Genomic DNA, 16,460 nt, shown 5'->3' on the forward strand with positions numbered 1-16,460 from the left:
CACCGACACCGTTAGAAAGCATCACGATGGACAATTGTATTCTTGAGATTACCTTACTCAAGTTAAAATGAAGAATATTCTAAAATTTACTTAAAGAACTCTGATTTACTAACAAATGGATGATCCGTCTCAGTCAAGTGATCAGACAACGAACGTCCAATCTCACAACTTGCTATTCATGACAGCGAAAATGTGATCATTTATACTGCTATTGGGTTTATGACTAAGAAGACATTTCAACGCAATAAGAACATATTAGTGATGAAGAACTTGAAATATCCGAGATTTTCGCAGTCAGTACCTACCATCGGTCTAATATTCTACTCAGGACTTTCCGTCTCGATGATTAAGGGGCAAACATTACCTTGAAGCCTGACTCAACGTAGACGGCTCGTCACTTCAACATTGTTATTTGTGGGAGTCACTCACACTCACCAATACCAATGCAAGTAGTTTGCAAGTCCCCTAGTTTTTATATAACGAAGTATTTTCTTCAACTCTTTAGATCTACAAGTAGTAGTCCTTGGCAATTTGGATAGGCATTTAGTAAAATTCAAACCCGAGTTAGGAACAAGATTACAGACTCTGAAACTGTAGCCACAGCATCATACACGATGTCTATCTTACTACTACTCTCTCTAATAATGGGCACATATGGGCATTGCCCACCATTCCCGATGAACAACGGCTCGACCAGGCTTAGCCAACCGACATTCGGAACCACGCTTACTATTTCCGTTCGGCCAGGATCGTTACGGAATAATCATACTAGTCCTACAGGGTCTGTATCAAATCTAGCGGGAGCGCATGGGGGCATAGGTGCACTGACAACATCTTCAACCATTGCCAACATGTCTAATAGCTACTCCAACACAGCAGTTCAAACACCTCTGTCTTCAGTGGTTTTCAGCACAATGCCATGCGATGACGACGACGATCCAAGCATTCCTAGCGTGTCGACAATCTGGCCATGGCCTAGCAATAGCACTCCTCCGGAAACTTCATCGTCGCAACCTCCCCAAGCGCCGACATATACCTCATCCATCAGTACTTCCACCAATCCTGGTAATGTCACGAAGATAGGATGTGGCTCTTCAACATCGATCACCACAACCACACCATCTGTTTCTATCAGCCAAAGCACTAGTTCCACCATCGCGAATAACACGGTACAAGTAGGGCAGGCCCCGGCGCCGCAAACTGCGCCCGGATTTGTAGGTGAACTTCCGACCATTAGCAGCTCGACTAGTAGTAGCTCTTCCACTGCCGCAAATAACACGGTACCGGCATGGCAGCCCCCGCCGAAAACTGCGCCAGGGTTTGTAGGCGAACTTCCTACCATTAGCAGCTTTTCCACCGCCCCTATTACTTCTCTCACCACGCCAACTACGACCCCAACTACCACTATAAAGGTCACCCCCATCACGACTTAGTCTTTGATGTGGTCTAAACTGTTCGACAAGTATTAGGCTGGTATCCATACGTTATTGAGTCTTTGGGGCTCGCTGTTGGGAAGGACTTCCGGTTTTGGGACACTTAGGAAAGTCGTAGGGATAGTAGGGTTAATTGCCGTCTAATTTTAATACATAATTAGGAGGGTCCGGTATACCTAGGTAGTTTTGTAAGCTGTTGTATATGTGAGTGAGATTTAACATTGTGTGAAGGAGTTGATGTCTCTGTCGCCTAATAGAAAGCCTGGTGAAGTGTAAAGGGTAATAGAGGATCTCTCATGCCGCGTACTCTCCGTAATTCAGCCAAGAAATGTTTCTAACCTCTTTATATCCTCCTGACTTAATAAATTCTTTCTATCTTGTTATGGACAACGCAATGTGCGGCGGCTCTTCGAGGAAGGCCACCATCCCCATTGCTGCCTTAGGCGCCGCTAGCAATCGCACCAACGGTATCATCGCGGGAAAAAGGCTTCCATCTTTCATCCTCATGACCAGCATCGTTTTCATAGGTTGGATAATTATCGCTATGCTACGGTATGTAAACGTTAGTCATCATTCAGCTTTCGCTTGTAAGACAGTAGACTCCATACTTACCCAACAACGCCATTCTTATGCTGCACTGGGCGCCGGTCAACGACCAGCGACCGACGTATGGTGACCATTTCGATATAAATACTCCTCACGTTGCCACGTATTCAATAATGTAAATATACATATGTAGGTACCTAGCCTAGGTAGGTACGTACATGACATCAAGGATGAAAGCAACCAACGCAAACAAAGCCCCGCTCCTCCCGAGCCTCCCTAGCCTCCCTGACTCCTTACTTCGACTTTCATCGTCAATATCTACTCCGCATCTTCTTACCCTCTTGTCTTCTCTCCCGTCTCATTCATGTCGCGTAGAACTTGCCATGGCTATCCTTCAAATATTTCTGACGACAGTGCTTTTGGCCGCCCTGCTGACTATCGGAGGTGCCATACGCCGTCTGTTCTTTCACCCCTTGGCTCATATCCCTGGCCCGAGACTGGCGGCTCTCACCTGGTGGTATGAATTCTATTTCGACATCATTCAACCCGGCCAATATGTCTTCAAAATCCAGGAGCTGCACAAACGATACGGTAAGCCCGATAGGTGCGCATGTGTAGGTAGTTCACAGCGCAGCATTCACTGATCTATCCACCTCGTAGGACCAATCATCCGGGTCACCCCGGACGAGATTCACATCTCCGATGTTGGATTCCTCGACACCATCTATGCCCCTTCGTCATCCCCGAGAGACAAGTATGAGTACCAACTGAGATCTTTGCGGGTTCCCGGTGGAGTTGGCACTACTCCCAGTCTTGAAGTCCATCGCAAACGACGTGAAGCTCTATCTCCGTTCTTCAGCAAACGCAATGTAGTCTTCCTTGAGCCGACGATTACCGAGAAAGTTCAACAGCTTTGTCAATTGCTTTTGAAGCATGCCTCCGAACAGACGCCAGTCAATCTTTCAGATCTCTTCTTCGCCTTCTCCAACGAGTAAGATCCCTTCAAATCCGGACGGGACAAAGAATGGTCCTAACAGAGGCTAGTGTTGTCAATAACTTCTTGTTCTCTCAGAGGACAGACGTGCTTTCGGATGAACAGAAAGCCGCCGCATTACGCCATAACAGCTACCAGCTCTTGGCGGGAAGTCATCTTAACAAGCACTTCCCGTTCATTCCCGACTTCCTAGAATCTCTCCCGGAATCCATCAGCAGGCCTATCATGCCACCTGGATTGATTGATATGCTAGACCTATTTGATGTATGCGTTGCCCTGAAAAGTATTGGCATGCTGTTCTAACACGAGAGACGCAGCGAGTCCGAGCCGAATTAGTAGGCATCATCAAAGCGAAAGCTTCTGGGGCCGGTAGCGATTCGTCGAGTGCAAAGTCTGTATATTATAATGTGCTCGACAATCCTATTTTGCCCGCATCGGAGAAGGCCTTGCTCCGGCTAGAGCAAGAAGGTGCACTTCTGGTTCTCGCAGGAACGGAATCACCAGCCAAGTCCCTCAACATGATATTCTACCACCTGCTGGCTAATACACAGATCATGAGCAAGCTACGGGAAGAACTCAGCACCGTCCCACAACCAGCGTCGTGGACCCAACTTGAGCGACTGCCATATCTCACCGCGGTCATCGAGGAAGGTCACCGTCTCTCCTTCGGTGTCACGGCCAGAACAGCGCGTATCGCTCGGGAAACACTTATATACACCCCTACATCTTACGCAGCTTCCTCTCCGAACACGGGAAAGTCCTTCAAGATCCCCGCCGGTACTCCCATGAGCACAACGACCTTGAGCGCGCATACCGCAGAGAGTGTTTTCCCCGACCCGTTCGTCTTCGATCCGGAACGCTGGCTCGGTGACGAGGACCGCAAGCTCCAGAAATGCCAGATGTCCTTTGGCAAAGGCAGCAGAAAGTGCCTTGGCATCGAGCTGGCACGTGCTGAGATGTATCTGGTGACTGCAGCGCTGGTCCAGAGCTTTGATATGAAACTGTGGAAGACTGAGGCGAGCGATGTGGCATTTGTTCATGATTATCATGTTTCAATGCCGAGCGCGGAGTTCAAGGGGTTGGAGGCTATGATAACTACCTTATGAGGAAATATAACATGGTTTCGCTAGTTAAAATATTCATTGCTTAGTATAAAGGGGCGCGTCTAAGTGATGGCTATCGGCTTCAGGCGCGGTGATTTTATCGGGAACGAGTGCGTAAATAAAGTAATTTTAAGACTTAAAATCCGATTTTGATGGGGTAAGGCGTCGCGTGGAACAGTCCATCCTGTGGGTCGCATGTGGCATAGGGGATGCCATTTCCAGATCCGAAAATCTCCAGTCTTGAAAGCGTCTATGTCGTGTAGGCATCATTTGCATACAAAATCCGTGTCAGCTCCTCGCCAGGTGCTCCTACGCAGCCCTCGCAGTAATTCGCCGTCGGCTGCCGCCTGCCAAGGTACCACTCTGCTACAATTTTATATAACTGCCACATGCTCTGTAGCAATACAAGGTCGGCCACAATAATTGCGAGTATGAGGTTGCCAGCGGATTTGAGTTCGGGTACTTGGCAAAGATATGTGGTTGCTATGACAGATGGGATGACACTTAAAGGCCCAGTCGTGGCTTTTAGCGAATCGAAGCTTGCGTTCCCCGGTCCAGCCTTGAAGTTGGCCATCTTTATCCGCGAAAAGTTCGATGTGAAATAAGTCAAGAGCGATTCGTCACTAAGTATATTGGACACTGCTGCCGCTTGACCCAAGTCTGTTAATACAGTAGAATATGTTGATTTGGCTAGCGTATCTGCCTCGATCCAAATGTTAGGGTACAGGTTTGCTGCATTCAGACTCCCAGCTGTTAATGGTAGAGGTAAGGAAGGACAGCAAATCACATCGAAAGAGGCACTGCCTTTGTCGACAATAAAACGATAATCAGTATCGAGGAAATTCAGGTCCTTAATGTCGGAGAATGTTCCGTTAGGTGTGAATGACACAGTGCCTTTGCGTATCCCACGCTCGCTGTTTCTGGTCTTGTTAATACGCTCTAGCTGCATCTCCCACGTAACCGCCCCCCAGTACGTTGACATCAGCGTTTCGCCCCACCAGAGGCTTGCCCGTGTCGTTTGATTGCGGCTCAGAAAGCCGGTGCCGAGGAATTTATAAACATCGGTGTACGAAGCAGTGTTGGGCACGTATTCATAGGTTTGTGTGAGATTGAAAAAGACCATACCAGCCGAAGTGGTTATCCGGCAGGTAACATAAGATCTCAATAGGGCACCCCATTCAGAGTAGGCGAACTGGTTTGCGGTTCGATCCATTGCTTCGAGATTTATTTCGATTGAGGTGACAGAACAGTTCTCTAATACATTATTATAATAATTGAGTGAGGGATAAGCAATGTGGTCGCCGGTATCTTCGTGGTACTTCCACACATTCGTTAGCGTATACGTGAGTGCTGTCTGGTTGGTGAAAAGCTGGCTGTCCACAGGTAGGTTGGCGGGCTGGCACGTCGGTTGGACTTTAGCAGTTAGAAACGATGGCCAATGCTGGAGCCAATTGCCCTCAGATACTGTGGCGTTAGGATCTGAGGATATCTGCACTACTAGATTATAACCACTTGAAGCGAAGTTCAAGAAAGTGAAAAGAGCAAGAGAAACGATGCCTCCGATTATAGCACCAGGCGTAAACCAACGAAACGGAAAGGGCCGTGATACGCCATAAGTGAAGAAGGATTCATATTTCTGACTTGACATTTTACTGCCAAATATGACCTGAGGCCCTAGACAAGACAGTATGATCTACAATTTTGAGAGACCTTAAGGTCGAGAGAAGAGGACGAAACATGATAGCTAGAAGATAGGAAATCAAAGGTGCTACGGTTGCCTATTATAATCCATTTTATCAGCTCTACGAGGGGTCATGAATGAACATGGGACCGACGCCATTCTATGCATTATCATATATTAGAGTCGCTTTGGGGTCACTTTAGGGCTACCCACATCGGAAGAGCCCCATACCATTGCTTACATCTAGGTCCGTTAATTGCTGCCAAGCGCGAGCTAATGCCTACAGGAATGGCGTGTGGTGCTAAGTTAAGAGCAAAAAAGGTACCCCTGTTGTCAGCTAGCCCCCAATAACCGGGATCTGAGATCTGACGGAATGGAATGCCTGCTTCATAGCCGCCTGGAGTAATGATTAAACTTTTGGTACCCAGGTATGGATGAATTAATAATATAATTTTGGGAGTGTTTGCTGTGAGTCAATTTCTGATGAGTTCAAAGAAGTAAATTTATAGTAATAGCAAAGATTGTGTGAAGTCATAGCCAACTTACAGTGCTAACTAGCCTAGAAACTCGCAATCGCAATCGACCCCAAAATCCTATAAAGAACGCAGATAATATGGCTCAGCTAAAACTAGGAAGCTGCCGGGCAGGCTGAGAACTTGAGTCTACTTTTACCAACGTACTAGCTAGATGGGTGGTATAGCTATATTCTCAAATGGTTGAATCATCTTAAGTAGGTACCTACCTAGTACTGTAAGAGTTGCTCGCCATCGTTCCTTTAATAAGTAGTTTAATCTTTAATATTCATCCTAAGTATTAGAATGATACCATTAAACTTGGATGTCTCCGTCTTCAACTACTTGGTATATACCTATAGGTACACAAACACATTAACAAACTTAGGTACTTAGGACCTTTGAACTTAATTCACGCTGAAGTATTATACAGGTAACTCCGTTCAGAGAGATACGACCGCTTCCTTCCAGCCGACCAAAGCAGAATCTTAAGTCGAAAGATCAACTTGATCGGATCGAAGTCGAGACCAGTGATCAAAGGGCATTTCCCAAAGGTATTTAACACGGCCTCCACCCTTCTGTTTTCTTCCACATTTTCTTCACACATTCTTTTTTTTTTCCCACATCACACCTTTTACCTACCCTTCGTGGTATGTTGTGGGAAAACATGTTTGTAATACCTCCTTCATCACATAATATCCATCACCTATCTACTTCAAATTAATCCTTAAAATCCATACATATCATCATATAAGTATGGCGATTACTACTTGGGGTGGTATATACCTTTGCCCCTCGAGATACTCTCCAACCTCACGAGGATGTGAGAGAAATGGTTATTAACCATACATAAATTCCCATACACTTCTATTATTCTTTATTCATTACTAAATATTACTCCTCTTCATCACCCATCAGGGAACGCGACTACAGTTATCATTAAAGGATACCTCTTAATATTCCTTCCATGGAGAAGCAACAATTCATCCATTGGAAGAGGTAAGCAAAACATACCCAATCCTAACCACCTTTCCATCGATAGGTACCTTTTAATATCAATTGCTAATTATATTTACTCTAGTGCGACTCCGATTTAAGAGAAGCCCGAAGACATGAACCTTTTTAATTATCGGGATCATTTAGGGGCTTTAGACTTCACTGCCCCGCAAGGGAACCCGAATCCTCTAATAACCTACAAGGTGTTCGGATGAGAGAATCTGACCCTTATCAATATTTTCGAAGTTCAACTTATACCTTCATTTTATACCCGGACGCGACGAGATATCTAAACCCACCACCCACATGGGCATTCACTTGACAGGCATCATGCCATGTGGGTGGTTGCCGGCTGTGTCGCACATAAACCGACACAGGCAACTAATGGAGCAGCCGAAACCTCGTCAAGCTCAAGGCCGATCACAATGTAGGTCGTCGCTGGCGACGACCTCTTCAGCATGTCTGCCCGCACACATTTTCTCTATTTTCGGACATTAATACCTCCCTGGCGACGGAAAAGCCAGCGGGGGCACATCACATTCTTCGTGATGTTGGTCTCTTATGGGGTGTTCAATAATCGGGTCACCCCTCATGGCCTTGTGGCGCCGAGGCTTTGAACTACGCCAATATCACTGGTGATATTGGCGATCTTTCGATCAGTTATCGCCGAATTGAATATTATATCGCAATTCGGCGGTGGACCAAGTTCCCCGATGGATTCGGGTTGAACGGGTCACACGCGCACTATCTCTTACGGGAGAGACGATCCCGTGAGGTAATTAACTATTGGTAAATACCACTCAAAATAGTCCCTTGGACTCATCGTCGGTGGCGTGGAGGGGCGGACGGAGTCGTGGCCAATCCGTCGCCTGGGCCGAAGCCACGCCGAGCTGCGATCACCAAATAGCTGGCCTGGCTCATGGGATTTAATACCATATGGCATTTGCGGCATACAACACGCTGCACGGGCTTAATATTAGGCTGGAGTTCAACAAGAACCCAAAACCAACCGTCCTAGTCCCTACCCTGCCTAGACGGTTCTAATTAATTAAGAATCATATAGTAGCTATCGAAGCTACAGCTCATTAATGAGCGGGCATATCACTTACTAGACTATGCCTGGTGCGATACGTTCCAAAGACGTTATCTACACGATTTCTCCCTGGATCCAATGATACTATTACCAGTAAGTCTCCAAGCTATTAACATGGCGAAGCCCATAATCTAATTTGCAACAGCGGGAAACAATCCAGGATCGCACTGGACCGTGCTGGATCACGGTGTCCAAGCCTGGGTTAGAAGAGTGACGTCGAATCTCTTGGAGGACTCGACTGTCTACCGAAGTCAGCGTTGGTGACGAGCGCTAAGACGCTGGGAGTTTCTCGGTGAAGCTGGTTCTTCACCCGGAGATGGAGTCTAGTAGGACTCCATCTTCGCAGACCTTGCGTGGAATGGGCTCACGGGGTGGTTACCACCTTCCCACTCGTAGCCCACTGCTTTCGCTCTAGATGTGGGCGGGGTGGTGGGCTTGGGTGGCAAAGATTCCAGTTCATGTAAGGTCTGGAGAGAAGAGCAGATGGACGTAAACGATATTCCAGTATAAATGAGGACGGACTCGCGCAACCTTCGTTCATCTAAGAGCATACGGCACTTTCTCCATCACTTTACGTGAAGGAGACCAGTGGTCCCATCAACCACGACATCTCGAACATGGACACATTTTCAATACGATGTTCACTCATCGTTGGGTCGAGAGGACTCAATAATTGGTACCCGATATTTGGTACCTACACTTTTTTTATCTTCAATTCCCGAAGATCTAAAAGAAGAAGAAAATACCTAAAGACCATGTCGATAGACCAATCCAGGATGAGACAAGCTCGGGGATTTCGGGTCAGGGTCTGTAAATAATGCGGGGGAAGAATGTTAGTGATAGGTGATAGGTCAAACCCGATGAAGCGTTTTAGCATACATGGGGTATCCCCGCACACGAATAAATCCCGCGTGGAGACCCTGAAAGGGCTGACGGGATAAGGGATGGGATGGTATTTTCGATCTTGGTTAATAAGTTGGAGTAGGGTTACGTTACGTCTATCTTCCCTAGGATAATCCTAAGGCAAATCCTCAGATCAGTCCTAACTTTTACAAATAAGTGCTTGACTATTAGGTGCCGCTTAGACCTGTCGGTGTAAGTCTGTGACCTGTAGTGGATCCACCAACCCCATTGCTGGATACTGGATATGCTTCGATGTTGCGCATGAGCCTTGAAGGATTTTGAGTTTGACTTTAGAGCAATCCCCACGTTTTCTTTGCTCAGCGATCTGCCAATAGCATCGAGTTGACGATTGCCCATCATAGGTTGCCATTCCACAAGAAACATTAGCCGGTAAAGCCTTATCACAGGCACACGTGGGAGGACAAGCTGGACGAGGTATAGAATATTGGATGGTGGGATGAGCGAAGATAGTGCGGTTGAACACGGGTACTAAAACGTTGGGCAGGCACCAAAATTCTGTTTCTATGCAATGTAACCGCAGAAAATGCAACCCTGTTTGATCAACCTGGATGCCTGCACGTCGTTGTTCTTTTTCTTTTCCTTTTCTTCTACCTCATTTCTTGATATGAAAATAAACATGAAGATAATAATTTTCAAATGGAATTGACATATAATTAATTAAATGCGATTAGGTTTTCGCTATATCAAATAAGTAGCTCACTAACATATACTCTGTATTATTTTCTCACAAAATGTTAAGCACGTACTTTGATCGTCTCTAACGCCAACCTTAATACCGGCATTTCCGCTTGGCTTGCCCCGGTTTACGGAGGGGTTAGTGGATTCAGGGACTCGGGTACCTTGTGTAGGTCTGGGTAAAATTACCTGAAGATATTTCTTAACTCTTCCCTTTTTCACCTATCAATTATTTGTCAAGTTTGTATTTCTAATCGATGTTGATATTCGGTGCTACTATATCTAACATGCGATCGAATCGCCAATTGAATACCTCATAAAATGTACATATATTAACCCTTACTAAAATACGGTCATCAAATAAGACAGTAACACTCGTACCGGACTCTCGGGACAAATTCACAGCGCATCTTTCTTGTCACCGTAACCCCGAACAGCGAATATCCATCACCCATCATCCCTGTCCATACGGGGGTACCTTCCACTGCGTACAGTTGCTACAGTACCTAGTACCTACCCTCTCTGTCTCTTCCATACCGAACATCCACTATCCTTGCAAGTTTCTTTCCTCAACTCTCCGCTAATTAATCTTCTACCTTGGAACTCGAACTTCCTACTGAACAAAGCTCCGACTCTCATCTCACCCCATTTTCACTCATGTCCTAATTCTAATCCATCCTCCCCTTTAGGTATCTAGTTATGATCCTAAATTGTGTTACTAGTACCAATAACCCCAATCACCTCTCGATACGTCTCCTATCATCGTATGCAATCCTCTTTTTAGCATTAATATCACACTAGGTCGTCGGGGTATAGCATTAGGGGTATATGCGGTGAGGCAGGTCGGGATCGAAGCGAACTGAGCCTCGCGAAGGCAAGAGAAAGGCGAGGTCAAGGGACGCGATCATGCCTGAGAAACCACTTACCGTCGCTACGTACGCGGCCGGCGCGAGTCTTGCCGCGATTACTCTTTTCTACGTCTTCGCCCCCAACTTTTTCCTCGACGGCGACTCCATTCCTAAGGGCAAGAAGGGCGTAGTCGTAGGTCTTTCGAATCCTGCAAACGATTGCTTCATCAACTCCGTCCTTCAAGCCCTCGCCGGCCTAACCGACCTCCGAATTTACCTAATCCGAGAAAACCACCGAAGACATATAGACGAGCCATGGGTCTACCAAGAAGTAGTGCAACATCACGCATATAGAAACTCTCCTGAATGGAAAACGCAAGGTCTACAAGCGGGTCTCGTCACCCAGGGTCTTAAGAATATCCTTGACAGCCTTAATGAACGACCTATTTATAGGAAAACCATCTCTGCTGCCCCTTTTATCAGGGTCCTCGAGACTGCTTTCAAACAACGTATTAGTAGACAGCAGCAAGATGCGCAGGAATTCCTACAGGTGGTAGCCGAAAGATTATGCGACGAATATCATGCAGGGAGGAGAGCCCGACAAGCGGCTAGGAAAAAGAGTGCCGCCGTGGCATCGGCTAATAAGGCGGAACCCATAGATGGCGATGCCGTTGAGGAACGTTTGGCAAGGTTGGCCACAGGCGAGGATACCAGTACCAACACCACCGAATCAAGCGAAGGGACGCCCGGAGCCGAGGTAGAAGACGAGGAGGGATTTCCCATGGAGGGCAAATATGAAAGTCAGATCGAGTGTCAGACGTGCGGCTACAAAACGAGACCGACGGAGAGTACGTTCTGCACTTTAACCTTGAACGTGCCGCAGTCAAATTCGGCCTCGCTCAATTCCTGCCTGGATGGCTTCTTCAAGACCGAGTACGTGGACGATTATAAATGCGAAAAATGTCGTCTCGTTCATGCGAGAGACATATTAGAGTTACGGAAAACGCATTCCAACTCCGAAAGCTTCCAAGCTAGTGCGCAAGAGACAATCGCGAAGCTTCAGTATGCGATCGACAATAACCCTGAAAACCCTCCTCTAGACGTCGAATTACCGCCGATGCGTGACGCACCTACATGCAAGATTGCGAAACACACGCGACTTACAAGTTTCCCTAAGATCATGGCTATCCATCTTTCTAGGTCGATATATAACAGCATATCACAGAAGAATTCGGCCAAGGTCTCATTTCCAGAGCAGCTACTAATGGGTACTTTACTAAACCGCAAAAAGTACAAACTACTTGGTACGGTTACGCATAAGGGCAGTCACCATAGTGGGCACTATGAATCCTTCCGCCGACAAAATGTATCTCTCCCCTTCTCGACACCTAACGCCTTCCAGGCCTCTATGGCCTTCACCAAATCGGCTACGCCAAGTCCAGCTTCAACTCCTCGAGTTTCCGTGGCGCAAAAATCAGGTGAACCCAGCCCTGTAGCCTCTACTCCCGATCTAGCCACATCCTCGCCGGGGACTTCCTCACCTAATCAGTCAATCGACGGTCTTCCTCGGCCATCAACAGATTCCATACCGACTCCCCAAGCTTCGTCGTCTTCTAATAGCCGATCGACGTTTCGTCGCAGCCCCACCTCATCCACGAAAGGTCGCGAGTCGGATACTATCAGCCTTAAGTCGGTTGCGGCGTCTGCTCGATCAACTATGTCTAGGATATCCAACTCGGCAAGAAATAGCAGGCCCGGCAGCCCTTCCGGCAAAACACCTATCGCGCCGTCCACAGCGAACGGGAAAACAATATCGCTAAAAACGAAAGCAGTCAAGCCAAAGCGCCAGAAGCAAAGTGACCGATGGTGGAGGATTAGCGACGAGAAGATCAAGGAAGCCAAGACAAGCGAAGTTCTAGGGATGCAAAGGGAGGTATACCTGCTCTTTTACGAATTGGACCGTGAGAGCCCGGCGGAATCGTAGTGGGATGTCCATCGGCTCTTGGAGGACATTACGCAGGCCGCCACCTACGATCCGGAAAACGATGAACGGGAAGATCCTTATCTCAAATACCGGGCCGAACAGGGCGTCACGGGACGGGTCCAGGTCGCCTTCTTGAAGTTTGGGTCGTTACTAGGAAAAATGGGTCGGAAACTGAAAAAGGAGATTATACATCTATGGAAGTTGTACATGGGCTATTACGTTATCGTGGATCTTGAGGCTGGCTACCCGGAATGCGAACATAGGTGGGAGCCGTCCAGGCGGGGGGATTATCCTAGATACATGGCTTGCACAAGCAGATCGTCGGCGCATCGAGAGGGGATCTTTGAGTCGTCGTTTTAAAACAGGGAGGAACAATACCATACGAAGAAAAGTTCGGCAACGAAAGCGATACGGTATGCGGCCTTAAACATCCCATTCGTTCTAGAACTACGTGGGGCGATATTTTATCACAGACGGCGTTGGTGGCTCATGGTCGAAGTTATTTCTTTCCTTGCTGCATGCATTTTCTGGACCCGAGTTGGCATTACGCGAAGATGTTTTTATCAAACCCAGGTTCATTCGTTCCAAAGGGGATGTATGGATTAGGGTATGGATATATCTTGGCTTGAACATTGAAAAGGGCATCATCCATTCAGAGCAACAGGTATGTACTAAGAGCGAAAACAATCGATATCATTATATGAAAAGCATAAGTCGGGGCTGCGAAGATAAGTAGGTACATACATACGTACATACTTCACCTATTAGTTAGGTACGAGTACATAAAATACGAGATGTAGATGTTTAGTATCTGCATCGCATTTTGGGCAGCATCTGCTTACCTAGTACATAATAAGATCAAGGGGTTGAGAATTTATGACGGCTACTCTTCGTATATAGTAGCCTAACTAGGTGCGTGTTATATACCCGATGAAGTCAGAAGAAGACGCTTTTGATGTCGTATTATGAAATATCCGATGGTACTAGGTATTCATTAATCATAATAGCCTTGGTGGTTTGGCGGTATCTTCCCACATAGATGCAATCTCGATATTTCAAACCCCCCAATAGCACCCCTACGTACCCCTTTAATATCCTTAGATTACCATCACCAAACCTACCTTACCATTACCAGATAACTCTCCCATCACGTAGGTTTTCATTTCAATATTGTCCCTCGAGAGTCAACGTCCCAGTCTTAGTAATGAGATACTCATTGATAGCAACATCCTTGCCAGACTCCTTGCCGAACCCCGACTCCTTGATCCCGCCAAACGGCGACTCGGCAGCGGACGAATTTCCTAAGATTTCATTCATCATCAGCCTATCCGATTCTTCCTAGAAAAGACAGAAAAGTCCCGTGGAAGGAGTCAACTCACCAGTATTCAACCCAATCATCCCGGCCTCGAGGTTCTCGAACATACGCCACATCCGATCAACATTCTTCGTGAAGCAATACGACGCCAAGCCCATCTACACCACGATGTCAGCAGCAGCACCAAACAAACAACCAGCTTCCCCCTTAACCCCCCTCCCCTAGTTTTCCAAAGCCTACTTTATTAACAAAAAGCGCACTCACACTAGTATCATTAGCCAACCTTACCGCCTCCTCCTCCGTCTCAAACCGAAACAGCGCCAACACCGGCCCAAACGTCTCCTCATCCGCAATCCTCATCGCGCGCGTCGCGTCCGCGATGATCGTCGGTTCGAAGAAATAACCCGTGTTGCCACTGACTCTCTTCCCGCCCGTCAACACCGTGCCCCCGTTTTCCTGCGCATCGGCGATTTGCGCCGCCACTTTATCGAGCCCGGAGGGCACGGTGAGCGGACCCATGGTCGTGCTGGGGTCCATGCCGTGTCCGAGACGGAGGGTTTGCGCTTTAAGGGCGAGGAGGGAGGAGAAGGCTGTGTAGATACCGGATTGCACGTACACCCGGTTTGCGGTTATGCAGGCTTGGCCTGCGTGTCGGAATTTCAGGGCCATTAGGGCTGGGAGGTTCGGCGGCTGGTTAGTATTTTACCATTTTTCCTACGCTAGGGGGAGAGGTTTACCGTCGCATGCTTGGTCGAGGTTCGCGTCGTCGAAGACGACGAAGGGGCAGTTGCCGCCGAGCTCGAGGGTCAACTTCTTCAGCGTGTCGGCGCAGTGCGCGGATAGGATTTTGCCGACGCGGGTCTGGTGGTTGGGGTGTTAATCATCGCATCGTGCTTACTGACTGGTAGTCATGCGCTGGGGGGTTAGGGAGGGATGCGCTTACTGAGCCGGTGAACGAGACCTTCTTCACCGTCGGGTGTCTGCAGAGAGCTTCGCTGAGGGAGGGGGTGTTGGCTAGGGTCGTTGGCAACACGTTGAATACGCCCTTTGGATACCCGGCTTTCTCGGCTAGGTATGCTAGTGTCAGTGCTGATAGGGGGGTCTCTGGTGATGGCTTCGCGATCATCGTGCAGCCTGCTGCTAGTGCGGCACTGGCTTTCCTAAGGACCATGCTGTGGTAGGGGGTTAGCTTCTATTTCTGTTTTTCGGCGTAGGTATCACAGTCGCTGACTCACGCGATGGGGAAGTTCCAGGGAACCAGAGCGGCGCAAACACCCAGCGGCTGCTTGATAGTGAAGATCCGTCGTCCGGGCATTGCGGCAGGGTACGTTGCGCCCTGAATTCTCTCCGCCTCGCCAGCGAACCAGCGCGTGAATGAGGCCGCGTACTCGATTTCGCTATGAGCTTCGGCTAACGGTTTCCCGCTCTCATATACAAGAATGGTGGCGAGATCGTCCTTGTGCTCCCTTATGAGGGCATCGAACTTAGTGAGCAAGTCAGCGCGAGCCCGAGGTGTGAAAGTGCGGTAGGTCAGGAATGCTTCCTGAGCCGCCTTCACGGCGTCGTCGACGTCCTCGGCTGCCATGTCTGGACATGATGCGAATGTTTCATTGGTCCCTGGGTCTGTTCGCTCTTATGTGAGCAGGACATCGAGTTTGAAGGCATAGGAATCTAGACGAACCGATGATGGCAAATCTCTTGCCTGACTTTGCGTCGACCCATTTCCCATTGACGTAGGCTTGAGTGTGTAAGAGCTCCGGATGCTTCAAAAACGCCTTTTATCTTTCTATTAGTCTCTTTCATCGATACTCCATATCGTGGTCACTTACATCAATAGTTGGGCTCGCGAGTCCCATGTTGACTTAGTATTAATGTTAAGAATTTGGTAAATGGTACTAGATAATTAGACGATATAGATTGATAAGTTGGAGAGGTATTAGGTATATATGGCAATACTTCGTCTACGGACCTGATAAAGTGGAATCTGAAGATCGATCTTCTTCTCCGAGACAAATGTCATTATTACGCTAGCAATTCCCTTACTAACTACCTAGTAGGAAGTATACCAAAACTACCCCCGCACGATGACCTGCACCTTCGCCCTTGATCGTCCCGAACAATCGGGTTCCAGCCGATGTAAGTTATCTTGGCCGGGTCGCTCCGCCTCTTATACCTGATGTAGGTAAGTTTTGTGGGGACTTGACTTGCAGCGGAAATCCATCATCCAATACCGGGACTTGTACCTGTACCAAAACTCCGCTTTATGCAGCTACTTACGATGTATCACAAACCTTACTGTCGCCCCCACAAGCCGCATGTCAATACGAAAGCTAGCAGTGCAGCATATGAGTTAATA

The 16,460-nt window shown here is 47.7% G+C and overlaps 5 protein-coding genes across 5 annotated transcripts; 3 read left to right on the plus strand and 2 right to left on the minus strand.

Annotated features, from left to right (window-relative positions):
* Positions 1–814: 814 nt before the first annotated feature.
* GGS22DRAFT_153671 (uncharacterized protein) lies at positions 815–1,833 on the plus strand. Its single transcript, XM_047959895.1, has 2 exons — positions 815–1,609; positions 1,773–1,833. Exon 1 carries the CDS (start codon positions 852–854, stop codon positions 1,431–1,433), a length of 582 nt encoding a protein of 193 aa, XP_047823174.1. The 5' UTR covers positions 815–851; the 3' UTR covers positions 1,434–1,609; positions 1,773–1,833.
* Positions 1,834–2,362: 529 nt separating this feature from the next.
* Positions 2,363–4,079, plus strand: GGS22DRAFT_184920 (cytochrome P450; the record flags this gene model as incomplete). Its single annotated transcript, XM_047964243.1, has 4 exons — positions 2,363–2,570; positions 2,640–2,970; positions 3,024–3,237; positions 3,291–4,079. 4 exons carry the CDS (start codon positions 2,363–2,365, stop codon positions 4,077–4,079), a joined length of 1,542 nt encoding a protein of 513 aa, XP_047823175.1.
* Positions 4,080–4,326: 247 nt separating this feature from the next.
* Positions 4,327–6,525, minus strand: GGS22DRAFT_177860 (uncharacterized protein; the record flags this gene model as incomplete). The annotated part of the gene is made up of 2 exons (XM_047963545.1): positions 4,327–5,712; positions 6,523–6,525. 2 exons carry the CDS (start codon positions 6,523–6,525, stop codon positions 4,327–4,329), a joined length of 1,389 nt encoding a protein of 462 aa, XP_047823176.1.
* Positions 6,526–10,203: 3,678 nt separating this feature from the next.
* GGS22DRAFT_70066 (cysteine proteinase) lies at positions 10,204–13,012 on the plus strand. The gene has a single exon (XM_047967849.1). It carries the CDS (start codon positions 10,864–10,866, stop codon positions 12,787–12,789), a length of 1,926 nt encoding a protein of 641 aa, XP_047823177.1. The 5' UTR covers positions 10,204–10,863; the 3' UTR covers positions 12,790–13,012.
* A 650-nt stretch (positions 13,013–13,662) lies between these two features.
* Positions 13,663–16,219, minus strand: GGS22DRAFT_153678 (aldehyde dehydrogenase). The gene is made up of 8 exons (XM_047959896.1): positions 15,934–16,219; positions 15,786–15,879; positions 15,340–15,727; positions 15,048–15,276; positions 14,842–14,965; positions 14,369–14,778; positions 14,169–14,262; positions 13,663–14,090 (listed from the first exon to the last, which is right to left on the minus strand). Exons 1-8 carry the CDS (start codon positions 15,958–15,960, stop codon positions 13,954–13,956), a joined length of 1,503 nt encoding a protein of 500 aa, XP_047823178.1. The 5' UTR covers positions 15,961–16,219; the 3' UTR covers positions 13,663–13,953.
* Positions 16,220–16,460: the final 241 nt, after the last annotated feature.

This window comes from Annulohypoxylon maeteangense (genome assembly GCF_022496945.1).
Source record: "Annulohypoxylon maeteangense strain CBS 123835 unplaced genomic scaffold GGS22scaffold_2, whole genome shotgun sequence".
Taxonomy (NCBI): domain Eukaryota; kingdom Fungi; phylum Ascomycota; class Sordariomycetes; order Xylariales; family Hypoxylaceae; genus Annulohypoxylon; species Annulohypoxylon maeteangense.

What these genes read in the sequence shown, in the direction of transcription:
- GGS22DRAFT_153671 (XM_047959895.1), top strand. Translation starts at nt 852, where the DNA reads ATGTCTAATAGCTACTCCAACACAGCAGTTCAAACACCTCTGTCTTCA.
- GGS22DRAFT_70066 (XM_047967849.1), top strand. Translation starts at nt 10,864, where the DNA reads ATGCCTGAGAAACCACTTACCGTCGCTACGTACGCGGCCGGCGCGAGT.
- GGS22DRAFT_153678 (XM_047959896.1), bottom strand. Translation starts at nt 15,960, where the DNA reads ATGGGACTCGCGAGCCCAACTATTGAT. An exon ending in CAAGAGATTTGCCATCATCG is followed by an intron (nt 15,728 to 15,785) that starts GTTCGTCTAGAT and finishes AAGAGCGAACAG; the next exon opens with ACCCAGGGACCAATGAAACA. An exon ending in GATGATTGGGTTGAATACTG is followed by an intron (nt 14,091 to 14,168) that starts GTGAGTTGACTC and finishes ATGAAATCTTAG; the next exon opens with GAAATTCGTCCGCTGCCGAG.